The 15,050-nt window shown below is 46.7% G+C and overlaps 2 protein-coding genes across 2 annotated transcripts; both read right to left on the reverse strand.

Annotated features, from left to right (window-relative positions):
* Positions 1-5,387, reverse strand: SELENOS (selenoprotein S). The gene is made up of 6 exons (XM_027466182.3): positions 5,227-5,387; positions 4,750-4,887; positions 3,536-3,642; positions 2,972-3,061; positions 2,790-2,868; positions 1-828 (listed from the first exon to the last, which is right to left on the reverse strand). Exons 1-6 carry the CDS (start codon positions 5,303-5,305, stop codon positions 749-751), a joined length of 573 nt encoding a protein of 190 aa, XP_027321983.2. The 5' UTR covers positions 5,306-5,387; the 3' UTR covers positions 1-748.
* Positions 5,388-5,715: 328 nt separating this feature from the next.
* On the reverse strand, positions 5,716-11,343 carry SNRPA1 (small nuclear ribonucleoprotein polypeptide A'). Its single transcript, XM_038185149.2, has 9 exons — positions 11,128-11,343; positions 10,695-10,842; positions 10,123-10,201; positions 9,149-9,195; positions 8,922-9,024; positions 8,303-8,382; positions 6,876-6,951; positions 6,390-6,483; positions 5,716-5,881 (listed from the first exon to the last, which is right to left on the reverse strand). The coding sequence occupies exons 1-9, from the start codon at positions 11,207-11,209 to the stop codon at positions 5,823-5,825; spliced, it is 768 nt and encodes a 255-aa protein (XP_038041077.1). The 5' UTR covers positions 11,210-11,343; the 3' UTR covers positions 5,716-5,822.
* Positions 11,344-15,050: the final 3,707 nt, after the last annotated feature.

The following is a 15,050-nucleotide window of genomic DNA, read 5'->3' on the forward strand; positions in this document are numbered from 1 at the left end:
TTTAGGATTTGTTGGCAATTGTATTTAATATTAACGGTATCTTGTTTTTACAAAGCAGTTGAAATTGGAAAAAAAAAAAAAAGAATAGCAAGAAACCCCCATCTGCTGTCTAGCATCAGTAATCCTCACTGGTTTGTTCACCATTTCTAAGGAAAACATCATTCAAGGTAGCTTGTCACAGAGACTCTTCTAAAGTAACTGGCCTTCAGTGCAAATCCAGGGCGTTTGTCAGGTCATCTGGGTTTTCTCAAAGTCCCTCCTCCAAATATTGAAGGCATCTGCCAATGACAATATTCTTCCCTTCTAAAGACCTTCCAGCCAAACACAGTAAATCCCATTACAGGTCTGAGGATGGCAAATATCCTCTTTTTACACAGGTAAACTGAGGCCTAGATCCTTCATTCACCAGCTCAAGGCCAGTCTTTTGAAAGGCCAGCCACAGAATCCTGCTCTCAATCACAAGTGACACATCTGGGCTGGAGACTAGGCTTCCTCACTACAGAGGGAAGAAAATGAACTGATTGTACTAACTTTGTTTCTTTCTTCCTCCTCTCTAAGAGAACCGGGTATTTTTCTTGTGTAGTATCGCCTGCTGTTAGTATATGCAAATGATGTAAAATCTGTTTTTAAATGAACACCTGCACTAAACCACACCCCAAAGGAGTCACTGTGACACGCCAACTGTAGGCAGTCAGACAGTGGGTAGGAGTAAGCCTGCTAGTGATGTGAGACACTAGGGAGGTTAGCCTCATCCACCTGCTGACGGGCCCCTGCGGCCTGGTCTCCAGGAACACGTTCCGCCTCCTTCTCCAGACAGGGGGTTATAGCCTAGAAGAACACACGAGAAATCCACCGTGTTAATACTCATCAACACACAAGTCCAAAATAAATTTCACAAGTATTTGCACCTTATTTTTACTTACTGCACAGGCAGCGACTTAAGGAAAATGAAAGCAGAGAAAATATCCAGACCTGAGATGGTTTATTTTATAGGGCTAACAGTAAAAGCCATTGCAAAACATTTCTGTTTTAATTTGACCAATTTGGATTAAATTAAATTGATTTCAATTGCCATATAATTTCGCTAAATCTGCATTAAAGCCTTAATGCTGCTCTGCAGTTGCTGTAGAGCAGTAAGAGTTTATCTGTTCTCCCAGAGCCCGACTAGTTAAGGACTTACAATAATCTTTAATTCCAGTCCTGTACCGAATATTTTGAAGGTCAAAAAGCAGATTCTACTACTACAAGATAATATTTAAATGAATTTGAGAAGCCAAGTGCACACAGTGAGGCAACTTCAGTTGAACCTCCCAATGCCATGCTACAGGCAACTTCATTTTATGAGCATGCACTTGGAAAGGTACAGCTTGGCAAACATATTTGATTTGTTCTGTACAAGGCAAAGAAAAGGAAAACCAAAAGCCTTGCTAACCAAGCAGGTTTCAAAGCAACCTGTTCCACTGAAACTTCAAGCACCACCTCCATCTTTGAAGTTTGTTTTTGTTGTACAAGCTAAGTTCTGCTTTCTAGCTTAATTCAGCAGCTGAACAGCGCAGATGGTTCTTTCACTTCATCCTTAGCTAACTCATGAGAAGATCAGAGACCTCTAATTCCATAATCCGTTAAACTTAAGCAAAGATTTTGCTTAGGTTGAAAATAGGACAGGTAGCAGCTGGAAGGATGCCTCAACCTAGTTGCCCTGATCATGTTTCTCAGCACATGAAAGAACCATGTGCTAAGAATTAGCACACATTTCTCATTCCTGGTAGCAGTAAATATTCTGTGCGACAGCTACAAAGATATCTGACAGCATCAGACATTTATATCAATATTAACTCATATCAAACACCCTAAAATGAATCAATCCGTAATACTCAAAGCAGAAATTTCAGCACTGAACAGTTACTGAGGTATAGCACATATAAATGAAGGATCTTCAGGTCTGATACATTTAAATGAAGTGACTTGTTCACTGCTGCACCCTAAGTATGTTTCCCTTTTAGTCTGATATGGTTGAGGTTGTCTAGGATGATCCCTTCTGCTATGGAAAATTGTAATTAGAATATTATATCCAAATTAGCACTCGCTAATGGCAAAGGCTGTTTGGCCAAGAGGAGAGGAAGGAGAGGAGCTGCCTGGCTGATCTAGAGCAGTGACCCTTACGGGGAGGATTTCTGGCTACAGAAAACAGTCAATCCATCGAAACAGATTTCAGTGGTTGACAGTGAGTTTAATGAAACCACCCTACGGTGGTTTGTCAGAGTTGGTAACAGTTTTATACCTCTGCAGGATTAGCATATTCAATAGGTTGTTACTGTAATACCCAATTAACAAGGTCACATCTACCTTAATGAGGTGTTTTGTGTCCCTGAGTCTACATAACAGAACGTAAAATATTTTCTTCCTGCATTGAGTTAGTAGTACAGGTGACTGGAAGACAGGTCAGATATTAAGTTATTGGACTTCTCCAACAACAGGGGAGGGTTCCCAGAAATATTGCAAGAACCTGTATTTTTGAGTACAACAATCTCCCTAAGTTATGGCAAAAGCATTTACAAGAAAACTGAAATATTGCCTCCCTGGGGAAAAGCATGACAGAAACTGCCCGCTACGTTTTGTACAAAGTGTAAGCAGACCACAATGGGTAAAGCAGAGAACTTGTTCATAAGGTACATTTTGTTTTCTCCCTGCACAAGAGGAAAATTAGAGGTAATTACACAATGACTTTGTGCACAGGTAGGTAAATGCTCCATTTCAAACTCAAAACATCTTAAGGATTTCATACTCACCACCTCCTCGCAAAGGCTTTTTGTTTGGTTTAGATTTCGGGACTGCTGCTGAGGTGGAGGCACCAGATTCTACTTCTTGCTGTTCACAAAAGTAAACGTTACTCAGAATTTAGTCAATGTGAGCTTTGACTAAACTAATCACACATACATAACCGTAACCTGGTTAACAACTCAGCCGTTACCTGACTCAGTTTCAGGTTTCCTTTGTAACTTTTTCCTTCTTGCATGCTTTCCCACATTGCTATCTTCTGCCTTCGCTTCTCTTCTTCAAGCTAGGAGACAAATTGAGGATATGTAAGATGATTTTACAACTAACAGAATTGCCCATGCTACAGGAACAGCTACAACAGACCCATCAAAACCCAGAGGATCTATCTTTACTTGATGCAGTACCTCAGCTCTGCGAGTACTCAAATCTTCCCAACAACAGGACTGCAACCCCCTCTTCCCCAGTACACACAAGACTAAATCTGCAACTTCTTTTGACCCCTTCATGCTTAAAAATATTTTGGAAGTAAAACAGAACTAAGTGGAAAGCTTAAATCATCAGTCTGTAAGTGCTGAGTAAAGAATGGTGCATCTGATGGCCATTTGAAGCACAGCGGGGGGTTCTATGGAAGAAAACCTGTTTTTTAAATGAACGAGCCAGCTACGTATTTACATCCCAATGTATTATCAAAGGTTCTCCCTTCTCTCTTCTGAAGTAATGAATGCAAAAAAAATAAATAAATTCATATTTAAGTTACCTGTCTTTGTTTTTCTTTGTATCTTTCTGCTTGTGCATTCAGCTCCTCTTGCATCCTGAGGCGAGCTGCTGCCAAAGCTTCCTGTCTCCTTACCACCAGGTCGGGCTCTAGGAAATTGCAGAATAGTTTGCAAAGCAGTTCGAAATAAATTCTAAATGGTATCCTCAAGGAATGGTAATAAGGAAAGGTTCCCATCCCTCGCTGCAGCAGTTTTGCAGAACATCACAGCTCAAGTCCAGTTTGCAGCTTATCTTTTACAGTAATTCATACACTGATTTAAATCTCATAATATTTGAATATTTTTAGAGCAATTACTTCAATGGACTTTTAATGAATACAGACACCCACGTAACAAACCCATCAAAATTAAAATTCCAGCTTCTAGAATATTTGCTTCTATTTCTGAAGGATTTGTTTGACACCAGTAACTTCAGAAATACCACCCATGCTTCGCAGGGATTCCATTTTTACCCGGAGAGCTTGTTTTGTGCAGAAGCACACGGCAATCAGCCCACGTTCCCTCCTGCTCCTTCTGGCAATGGGTCCTGCTGGCTGGATTACGGCAGCGGGGCACGGGCAGATTTGATCTGTTCCGTCAGTGGAGAAATTACTCACAAATCTCAAACATTTCAATGTAAGGACAAGTGAGTGACACTTTCTGAGGTCACACCAACTGCCGTGCCAGCCAGAGGGCTCAGTGCCAGGCACTTTTCTTTCAGCAGACGTGTAAGTACAGCTTGTGCTTTACAGCAGCAGGTCTTGGAGTGGGGCAGGATCATGTGTACTGTGTAAGGACTGCGTAAGGTTTTCCACCTCTGCCACGCTGCAGAAGGCAACGCACACAGGAGGCAGCTACACCCCAAATGTACATAATCCTGATGGAGTCAGGGCTCCTTCCCTCCTTATCATGTCACTTCCTAACAACCCCACCACAACACAGACTTTCGATAACATTTCTCTTGTTCTAACCTTTCCCCACCAGTCTCTTCAGCAAGATCTACAAGCTTCCATGGGCCTAAACAGGGCCTTCATAGTTAAACCCCCCCAAAGCAATATCTCTTTTTGCTGTCATTAAGCAAGATCCTGCCTGTGTGGAAACCAACAGCTGCCAGCCATCCAGTGGCGACTGAGGAGCGCCAGGAGGCACCTAGAGGCTGACACCCACATCCCAGCACCACCACACAGCCCCGAGGAGGACAGGAGGCTTTACTGACCGATATCTGCTGCATCAACCGCTCCCGCCCGGCCGCCCTGCCTGGCGGCCAGGCTTTGGGATATCTTCTGGACGATGACATAGATGACCACGCAGCCCAGAAGGATGTACCAGCCGTAGTTGGACAGCAGCGAGCCCACTGCGATGGGGACGAGGCGTAGGTTAGGGCGGGCTGCCTGCCACCGCCAGCCTCACACCCCTCCCACCCCAAAACGCCCCTCAGCTCCCCTCACAGCCCTCACCCTGAGCCTGGCTCCCCTGTAACCCACCCCCAGCACCAAATCTCACCTTCAGCTCCCCTCACAGCCCCCCCCCAGTCCCGTTTCTCCCCTCAGCCCCCTCACAGCCCCCCCTCAGCCCCGGTTCCCCTCAGACGCCCAGGCCCCGGCCCCCCTCAGGCCTCAGGCGCAGGCCCCAGCCCCCCTCACAGCCCCTCCTGGGCTCCGGTCCCCCCCCAGCTCCCCTCCCCGGTGCCCACCCGCGTGCCGCAGCAGCTCGGCACCGCCCGGGCCCCGCTCCAGCTCCGCTTCGCCGCCCCCGGGGCCCCCCAGATCCATCCCCGGCCTCCGCCGCCTCCCCCTCTTCCTCCTCCTTCTCCTCCTCTTCCTCCTTCCGGCCAGGCACCGCCCCGCCAATCACCGCCCGCCCCGTGCCGTGCCCCGCCCACTGGGAGGCAGCAGGGAGCCAATGATGGTAAAGGAACCCCGCCTCGCGGACCAATAGCTGGGCGCCAGAGTGGAAAGGGGGCGGGATCAGCACGGCGAGAGCCAATCAGGAAAGGCGAATGGACCAACGGGGGCGCAAGGGCAGGGAACGGTCCCACCTCCCTTTCGGCCCGCGCGGGATTTCCATATAAGGTCTGGCCACGCCCCCACCCTCGGAGGACCGCCCATTCCCACCATGACCACGCCCCCAGCCCCAAGCCACGCCCCCTTGTCCACAGACCACGCCCCCAGCAGCAGCTGAGCACCGCCGGGCCCCGGCCCCGCTCCTTTATTGAGGGCTGAGCGCGGCGCGGCCCCAAAAGACCCCCCCCAACAGCCCCACAGGCTGCAGCCGCCCCCCCACACCCCGCTAGGATCCGTTGGGAACGGTGTCTTCTTCCATCTCCTCCTCCGCGTCCTCGGCCGGACCTGGGGGGACAGGCGGGGTTCAGTGAGGAACATCATAATGCATAATAACCCAAATTGTTAACAAACGCCCCAAAAAAGGCTGATTGTGCGGGTCTAGGCTGCAGATGATGAGCGATGGTGGGAGCCTGAAGCTTTGGGGTGTCTGTTCAGAGGTCCCAAAGACCCCCCAGGAACTCCCAAAGACCCCCCGGGAACTCCCCGCGCCCCACCTAACGCTCCGTACAATAGGGTGAGTCCCAAAATAATGGGATCATTGTTTTTTAAACAACAATAGGGTTTACAGCTGGTGTTTTGGCACCTTGTTGTCCCCATGAGACCCTGTGCCAGTTCTGAACCGCACATGGCAGCCAGGCAGACCCCCGCTGGCTGCAGAGCCTTAGGGATGATCCCCGGTCACTCTGGCCACCAATTTATGGGAGTTTTGAAGAGTTTTTTCAACTCTTGCACTGTTTGGCCCTTCCACGGAATGGGGATTGTTTGGAAACCAGAAGTAGAAGCAGCGCGTGACCTGGTTTTCGCTCTCTGCCGGGTATCTGACCAGCCTGCAGCAAGCCTTTCAGCCTCTCCACTTCAGCCAAAGTCGAGGCATTCGCTATGGCAGTCTGAAAAACAGGCAAAAAAGCACAATGGATCTTCACACGCAGCACATCAGTCTTTAAAATAATCATACTGAGTTTTTTTCAGTGAAGTGAAGCTAAGCTTTTACATCCTAGAAGGTTCTACATATGACAAAGCACAATCTTACTTCCTCCCTTATTAAGCAAGCTGTTCTACCCTGGGAGAACTCTAAGCCCAGGACATTCGGTTAAATTCTCAAAAAACAGGCATGTCATAGAAGAAAACTTACAGGAAAAGCACCTGCAACAAACAGGATGTACTGTTCTGTTCATCTGAGCAGAGTCAGATGTTGCCAGGAAAAAAAACACTTGTTCTGTTTGGATTCACTATTTTTCTCCTCAATTTTTGTCCCCATGTGCTGTCCTGCCGTACCTACCTTAATTGCCTCCACGTCACCTGGGGAGGGCCCGGTTTTCTTTTTGTCTGTTTGCAGACCAGCGCCTGGATTGAAGCTTCAAAGAAAAAAAAAAAGTAAAGTATCATTACACCCTGGGAGGAGCAGGTGCTTCTCTTACTTCCAAACCAGGTTTGGAAGCATTTCAGTCAATCAAGTGTAGTATCTTATCTTTGTTAACAAACTGATACAGTGAATTGCCTCCTTCAGAAACACCAGCAACTTGTCCTCAGGGTCCCAATCCCCCCCCCACCTTTCATCTGCTCATAATGAGAGGCAGAGCATAATTTATGAAGTGTTTGATGTGAGCTGCTCGATTTGGATGTTGCTGAACACTCTGTTTTGTCTCTCACCATTACAAAAGCAGGGTGGATAAATACAGGGTAAAGGAAATTGGGGTTTCCTTTTCTTAAAGATCTAATATGCCCTTGTGGCAACCTACGTTAAAGCCTGCACTACTCTAGGTAAAATCTTAAACTGCTTTTCAGAGTTACCTGCTTTAAGAAAAAAATAAATGTTTGTAGTCTGAAAATGGGAGTTACTGACTAAGCAGCAGGAGAGAATTTCCTGAAATGCCAACCCAGCCTCAGGAACCTGCAACCTCTTCCGCAGCTACAGGGAGGTGTTTTTTTTTTTTTTTATATGTTTATCAAACTATTTAGTTTTAGAACAAGTAAATCAGTGATCTATCAGACCTGAACCCTTTTTTATTCACAAACCGTTGTGAAAGGCCACCTGTTACAGTTTTAGGTGATAAATACATTTGAGTTACTTCTGTTACTTTGCTAGGAATTTGAAAATGCTGTTGCCATGCCGGATCTGAATTCTGTTTTCCAAACAACTCGATGAAAAATTAAACAAAATGAAGGCCAGGTTTGATGGGGCCCTGGACAACCTGATCTAGTGGGTGACATCCCTGCCCACGGCAGGAGGGTTGGAACAAGGTGATATTTAAGGTTTCTTCCAACCTGAGCCATTCCGTGATGTACCATTTAAGAACCACACTAAATAAGCAAATATTTTAACATTTGTGAACTAAATGTTTTCCTCTGCATTTATCCTCCTAGTTAAAGCAGGTTCTACTGTTTATAGTCCCTAGCAAAACATAAGATTTTTCAGTTACCAATCATCTAGAGTGAAAAAATAAATACACAAATGGCCACCTCTTTGCAGTAAAGTCACAAAGGGGAAAAAAGATAAGAATCCACCCTGACCAAATATCTCTTTCAGAAATATTTCTGAGATGTATTCACCACCATCCAAAAATTAGCCAGAAGTGCCTCGTGAAATCACGCTACCAAAGTTAACCCCTCCTGCCAATGAGGGACATTTCGGTGCAGTGCGTAGTGCCGCACGCCAAGTGGTGTTTCTGAAGGAGAACGCCAGTGGAAATTTATTTTTCATCTTACGTTTTTGTTCTCCTGGCAATATCCTTTGCAAGCTGTGCACCCCGTTTGCCCTTGAACATTTTCTCTGCCTCCTGTCGCTCCTACAGCGATACCACACACACAAAGTTAATTTGAGAACATTGCATTTTGCAAAGTTGCTGTCTTTGCAAAGAAAGATGCTTTGGCTCATCTTGATCAGCGAACATTGGCACACGGAGAGCAGACGTAACAACAAGCACATAAACATTGCCCAAACACTCAGACTCAAGGCCTATCAGCCGAACGCTCTGAAAAACAACAGCTCTCCCACACTGCATCTTCACTGAGAACAGAGGGCTCCGCTGTGATTTCTCGTTCCTTTCTCCAGATCTCTTTCTACCAACAAAACTAGCCAGCCAGAAGAGAATCAGACTAAAACGATGGCAGTAAAACATAGTTAAACGTAATTAAGCAGATTAGATTCTTAACGGAATGAAATCATAAAAGAAAGCAAAGCATGTGTTTTAAAGCCACTTAGGATTCATAGTTCCAATACAACTGACAAATATGGAAAAAAGCTTACTGTTGCCACTAAAGTTTCAAGAACGTAACAAGAAAAAAGGTTTTCATCTTGTGCTGAATCAGAAAATGGCAGACTTACTTTGAGTTTGACTTTCTGAAAATCCAGGACTCTGACTTGAGGAACTTTGTGGATTACATACAGTCTGTAATGCTTCTTATTTGTTACAGGGTTCCTTAAAATGCTACAAAGTAAATAAAGTTTACAAAGAGGTACTTAATATGAAATATATTAAAATAAATTAAGATATATCTATATTCATATATAGAGGGGGGGGAAAAAAAACTTCTCTTTTCAAGATTACCTACCTCAGGTACGTCAACGATTTAATACTTGATAATGGATCCAGTTCACCCTACATAATGGGAACACAGAAACAATTTTGAATGCATTTAATAGGAATCCAATATTTCAAAACAAAGTTCCTAAACTTCTACCAGTCTTTTTTAGTTACTGCTTCATAGTCAGAATAATCTCACATTCATTTCAAGCTTAATTCTGTGAAAATGTAGACAAATAGCAGCATTTGTACTGTGGCAAAGGACTGCAGCAAGTCAGTAATGTTTCAAACAACACTCCTATATGCAATTTAAGGCAGCCAACTGAGCCAAAAGTCTTGATTTCTACTATGGAAAAGATGCATTCTAGAAACAGGGAGAAAAAAAGAGCAACAAATCAAGTTTCAGTTTTAACAAATAATTAAGAATTAGAAAGCTCCAAGGAGACCTGCTGGTTTAAGTCTGCTCAAATGCTACACAAAGGATTCCAATCTGCTCATCTTTACACGTAACACCACTAACAAAACCAATGAAATTGTGCTCAGGCTCTTGGCTAATGAATTAAATAATTCATACAGAGAATATTAGATGCACTTGGGTTTTCCAGTTTTGAATAAGTGACCAAAAAGAAATTTTAAAAGAGAATTTTCATAATTTTTTTAAAAACGGAGACTGTTTGTTCAGTCCAATATTGGACCTAAAAGTACTTAATTTCAAAGTAATTAGATCACCTTTGTGAATGCTCCTCACCAGACTCTCAAGTGCACTTTAGACATCAAATAGAATTAATTAAATTAACTACTGTTAAACAGGAAACCCTCCAAGACTTTTTTGACTGCTGTTCCACAGAACACTGCAACTAAGGTTAATTAAAATATACACACCAGTATACACACCACTCTACCAAATTCAGATGGTATTTCTCTAAATAAAAAGGTTAATTAGAAAGATGACAAACCACAAAATTTAGCACTGTTTGGGTTTATTCTGCATCAGTAGCTTACCAATTCAGCAATGTTATTGTTGGTGAGAACGAGCTCCGTGAGGCTGGGCAGAGCCTGTTCAAGTCCCTCACCGATCCGACTGAAGAAGAACAAAAATTCAAATGTTTAACTTAGGCTGGAAATTAGCAACGGTGAAAACACACAAATATGAAAATAGAGAGCTTCTCTCTTAAACACAACCAACTCTGACACAGACAGAAGTTTGGATTAGCATCAGCTACAAGACTTTTTCTAATCAAAGCAGCATAAAATACCAGCTGGCACTGTAAGAGCATTAGATGCAAAATCTGTGCTACATTTGTTCAATTACAGGTATGCCTGTTTGCCTGTTCGTTATGGGCATGGTAAATGAACTCCAAAGATTCTAGCCAAGTTCCAGACTCTGTGTGTCCTTATTCTGTCTGCAAAGTGAAGCCTGATCTGGGACAGATTTTTGCAATGAACAAAGCAAGCAAACCAGGGAGGTTATACAGTATTAATTGCCCTTTTTTCGCCACAAAACAAACATTTCTACAACTATTCTGCACTGGCAGACGCTCCTCTGCCCCAGGGCCCCAAGCACAGCCCCTCACCAAATCCTGTTGTTATTCATCAGGAGAGTTTTCAGCCTCCTCAGCAGGGGGAACCCATCCAGCTTGCGGATCTCGTTGTCAGAGAAATCGATGGCATCGAACTGGTCCAGAGTGGCGCCTAAATTCTCGATGACGGGGATTTTATAGCCTGGGGAAAAGAGAAACGCGAGGCGGGAATTAGAGGGTGGCTACAGGTGAGTAAAACATGGCGAAAAACAGGGCCTGGGGGAGATGCTTGGACAAAAAGATTGCTAAAAAAAACCCTGCAGGACGCCTTCACCCCGCTCCCACACGGCATAAATCCTCCACCAGCCCCCACAGAGCCAAAAAACGAATCCTTGGGCCCAAAACCAGCCCCACAAGGCCGGGCCCAGCTCCCCCCCCGGGGCCCAGCTCCCCCCTCAGGGGCCCGGCTCCCCCCTCATCCCCGCACCGCGCAGGTCGAGCTCTCGGTCTCGGACGGCGTTGGTGTACTGCGCCGCCTGCTCGATCAGCTCCGCCGTGAGCTTCACCATCCCTCCGAGCCCCCGTTAGGCCACACCAGGCCGCGCCAGGCCGAGCCGAGCCGATCCGAGCCGTGCCCGCCCCGCTCCGCCAGGCCCCGCCGCCCAGAGCCGAGCAGGCGCCGCCCGGCCCCCGGCTCCTCCTCCGCGAAATGGCGGCCGCGGAGGGCGGGGAAGAGAGGGGAGGTGCTCGGCTTTGGGTTCAGTTCCGTCACTTGAACAATAAATAAATTCTTCCTCACGTGGCGATGAAGCTTTTTGTGGTTTAATTTGTGCTCGTTACCCCTTGTGCTATCACTGGCCACCAGTTAGATGAATTTGGTCCCATCCCCTTTACACTTACCCCCCTGGTAATTATAGAGGTTGATAAGATCCCCTCTCAAATCTTCTCTTCTCTAGGCTAAACAGGTCCAGCTTGCTTAGTCCTTCTTCATAGGACAGATGCTCCAATTCCTAAATTATTTTTGTGGCTCTACACTGAATCCTTTCCAGAAGCTCTATGTCCCTTTTGTCACTGAATGATGGAGGAGCATGGAGTCCAGCTCCCAGCTCCACACAGGACCACCCAAAAACCAAACCATGTGTCTGAGAGCAGTGTCCTAAATTCTACTTGAACTCTTCCAGGCTCTGTGCTATGTCAGCTACCCAGGGTAGCCTGTGCCAGTGCCCAACCAAGTCACACTGTTCCCTTTTTCCCTCATATCCTCCTAGATCTCACCACTTTTAATGTCCTTAAACAGTGCTTTTCCATGCTTTTGGAACCTTGTCCCCCTCAGGGAGCTGGGGGGAGCGACACCAAGGGTCCAGGGGAGCAGCTTTGATCAGGTGTGGCCTTGATTTGGGGAGTTTGGGCAATCCCCCATAAGCGCAGCCATAGCACCGCAGCACTTCGGCAGCTCGTCAGCAGAGGGAACTGATGTCCTACAAACGCCTCAGCCTTTGGCCAAAGCAGCCCCAAGCGTCCCAGGGTGTCTCTGACACCCCTCACTCCCCAGGCCTCGAAGGTGGTGGAAAACTTTTGGTCTTTGATCTGTCTGTGGCAGCGCTGCTGAGAAGGGCAGCGATCCTTCTCTGTGGGCTCCTAGCAGCAATTGTGAGTGTTGAGGGAAAAGGTACAAAATCAGAAGTTTTTTCACCCCAAGCCCTCCTCTCATGGATGACATGACCCTGCCAGGGGCCACTGCAATCTCCTTTGTGGCAAAATCCATGTTGAGCTGCAGTTTCTCCACGTACCCCACGGCTCAGTTCTGTGCACAGCCAGAGAGAGAGCGCAGAGCCCCACATCCAGGCACATCTATCAACAGAGTAAAGGCTTGGGTTTGCTACCCATTAAACCCTAAAGCAGGCAGAAGCTGTTACCAGAACTTCCCTCTCTGCTTCTGGCATTACAGATCAGACTAGGTCTGCAGGAATCCAGGCAGAGCAGGCTGGAGACCTGCTCTCCATGGGCTGACCAGCAGCAAGCAGGCTGCTTTCCCTTGGACAGTAGCTGCTTGTGCTTCTAGCCAGTGGGACTGTGCTTTTTTCAGACAAATACTGCTCCTTTCCTGCTACACAGCCAGGACAGCCTCACACAGTAATTACAGCTCTCAGTGCTTTCCACCATCCCAGCAGCAGTTTGAGTTTTGCTCCTGAATACAGGGCTGCCCATAAACACCTTCCCACTGCAGCGCTCGAGACAGTTGCTCTGGCATCTCCACATGCTTTCCAGCTCCCAGGGAAGAAATGATGGGCTGGGAGCTCTGCAGGCTCCAGCACAGCATTCACCTTTTGCCTTCACAAGACAAAGCACACTTTCAAGTGGCATCACCCCCCTCCTGCCCCACTTTACGGATTTGGAAAGCTGAGGAAGAGCTGGGTGTATCTCTCGGGGAGCTGAGATGGCTCAGCCTGCCATGCCCGGGCAGGCAGCTTCACTTCAGTGTAAATCAGGTCCAAGGCTGGTGAGCTGCCTGGCATTAACGTCAGGTTGTCACAGCCAAGGCGCTTGGCCCCGTTGGCAGGGCTCGGCTGGCAGCAGCAGCGCTTTGCGGATGGGTGAGCCCCAGTGCAGATGACGCTAACTGGAGGTGGCATGGGAAGGAAGTGGTTGGTCACCCCCAGGTCCCCAAATCCTCTTGAATGTCACCAAGCCACCACCTCTGTGACCCTGGAAAAATACTTCTCCAGCCCTCAAGGCTCCTTCTGTGAGATGAGGCAGAATGATTTCTGCCTCTCCCGCTATCTAGGGAAGGATTTTATTTTTCTGGGCGCTGTGACATTTCTGTGAACTCAGAGGATGTGATGATAGTTTAAATGCTGCAGCCACGTTTGGCACCGCACAGGGATGGCTCATACTTTTCTTTTGGGAGCATCCAGCGGCGGCATCCTGTGAGTGACGCCTGGCTTGGTCCCCAGGATTACAGTGTCAGCGCTGGCTCCGTTCTGGCTGGCGATGCCTGCGGAGGTGTCGGCTGGGGTCACTTGGTTCCTGGGCTCCCTGCTAAAGAAACACCCTCACTGCTCTCTGTGACCAATGCTACATACGAAAGCACACAGTCAGGTTTTTATAACATCTGCGTTTCTTTAAAAGAAGCTAGGAGAGAGCAAGAGAGAGAGGTGTCATGAGCAGAGACAAAGAATTAGCAGCGTGGTTGCGCATGACTCAGGAATCACACGATGGGAAAGTCGATGCAACCTTCAGTCATTTCGGGCAGGCACTGAAAGGAGATTCTCTTCAGCCTCCTGGGAAGCAGGTCCTGCCCCTGACAAGGCTAAACAAAACGGGGACCTTTCTCCTTGAGCACAGTATAGCAGCGTGCCTCAGCTCCCTGGCTGTAATGGAGCCGTAACTGAGAGCAGACAGATTCTTGGTGTCAGGTACGGTACACGAGCTCTTAAAAGCCCCTGCTTTGTAATGGAAAGTCAAAACGATGATTTTTAAGATGTGTGTTCTCCACCTGCCAGCTATGAAATGGCCGATGGCTGCGAACGCAACCTCACAGCCAAACAGCAAATGAGGAGTCAGGCTACTCTAAGAAGATTTTCCAGAAAACAGCTATTATGGATCGGTCACTGGTGCCAAGAGACAATAGAGAAATGTGCTTTAATACACTGCCTAAGTATTCGTTTATCTTGAAGAGACAGCCACTTTGATCCTTGGAGCATACCAGTGTCGGAGAGACTTTAATAGCTCCAAGCTAGCATTGCAATAGCTTAGATAAATAATCTGAATTTTATTACTTTCCAAGAATGATTTCTGAGGGAGTTAGAGCCTTGGGAAACACTGGAAGCTGGTGTTGTTGCACGAACCCAATGTGTAGAATTTATTTCTTTTCCCGGCAGGCCGGAGGGCAGCAGAAAGCCAGATAAAGCTGCGACTGCTAGGCATTGGTCATCTTAAATTGCATTGCTTCACCCACGGTGTATTTTTGTATTTTAAGTTATGCCAAGGATGCAAGGGTAAACAGTTTTTTTTTCTCTTTTTTTTTCTTTTTTTTTTTTTTAGCATTTCAGTAGTTGTGAATAAACCATTGAGCAGCGTTACAGGCAGGCTGCTGTGAGCCAGAACTGGAAGTCAGAGCTGACGCAGTGCTCCTGCTTCACAGCTCCTGTTTTTGACAGTGACACAGCAACAGAAATTAAAGTTTGTTATTTTACAACCAAAGTGGCAGAAGCCAGAAGCATTTCACCCCACTTCTGACCTCTGGTTTGGCCCGAGACCAAAAAGGGGATCCCAGAGCAACAGAAGGACTCAGTACGTGATACATCATCTGGTTAATTCACGTTTATCAGATGATAAATGGGCAGAACTGCAAGACGCACAAGCCCTCAGCAGCGCAGCTCTGAGACAGCATCTTCCCTCGACTTGGAC

This window comes from Anas platyrhynchos, chromosome 11 (genome assembly GCF_047663525.1).
Source record: "Anas platyrhynchos isolate ZD024472 breed Pekin duck chromosome 11, IASCAAS_PekinDuck_T2T, whole genome shotgun sequence".
NCBI lineage: Eukaryota > Metazoa > Chordata > Aves > Anseriformes > Anatidae > Anas > Anas platyrhynchos.

Coding starts and splice junctions, on each gene's coding strand:
- SELENOS (XM_027466182.3), bottom strand. CDS start 5,305: ATGGATCTGGGGGGCCCCGGGGGCGGCGAAGCGGAGCTGGAGCGGGGC. Junction 4,888..5,226: donor CGAGCTGCTGCGGCACGCGG/GTGGGCACCGGG, acceptor TCCCCATCGCAG/TGGGCTCGCTGCTGTCCAAC. Junction 3,062..3,535: donor ACAAAGAAAAACAAAGACAG/GTAACTTAAATA, acceptor TTTGTCTCCTAG/CTTGAAGAAGAGAAGCGAAG.
- SNRPA1 (XM_038185149.2), bottom strand. CDS start 11,209: ATGGTGAAGCTCACGGCGGAGCTGATCGAGCAGGCGGCGCAGTACACC. Junction 8,383..8,921: donor TTCAGAAAGTCAAACTCAAA/GTAAGTCTGCCA, acceptor GTATCGCTGTAG/GAGCGACAGGAGGCAGAGAA. Junction 6,484..6,875: donor GTGACGTGGAGGCAATTAAG/GTAGGTACGGCA, acceptor CCTGTTTTTCAG/ACTGCCATAGCGAATGCCTC.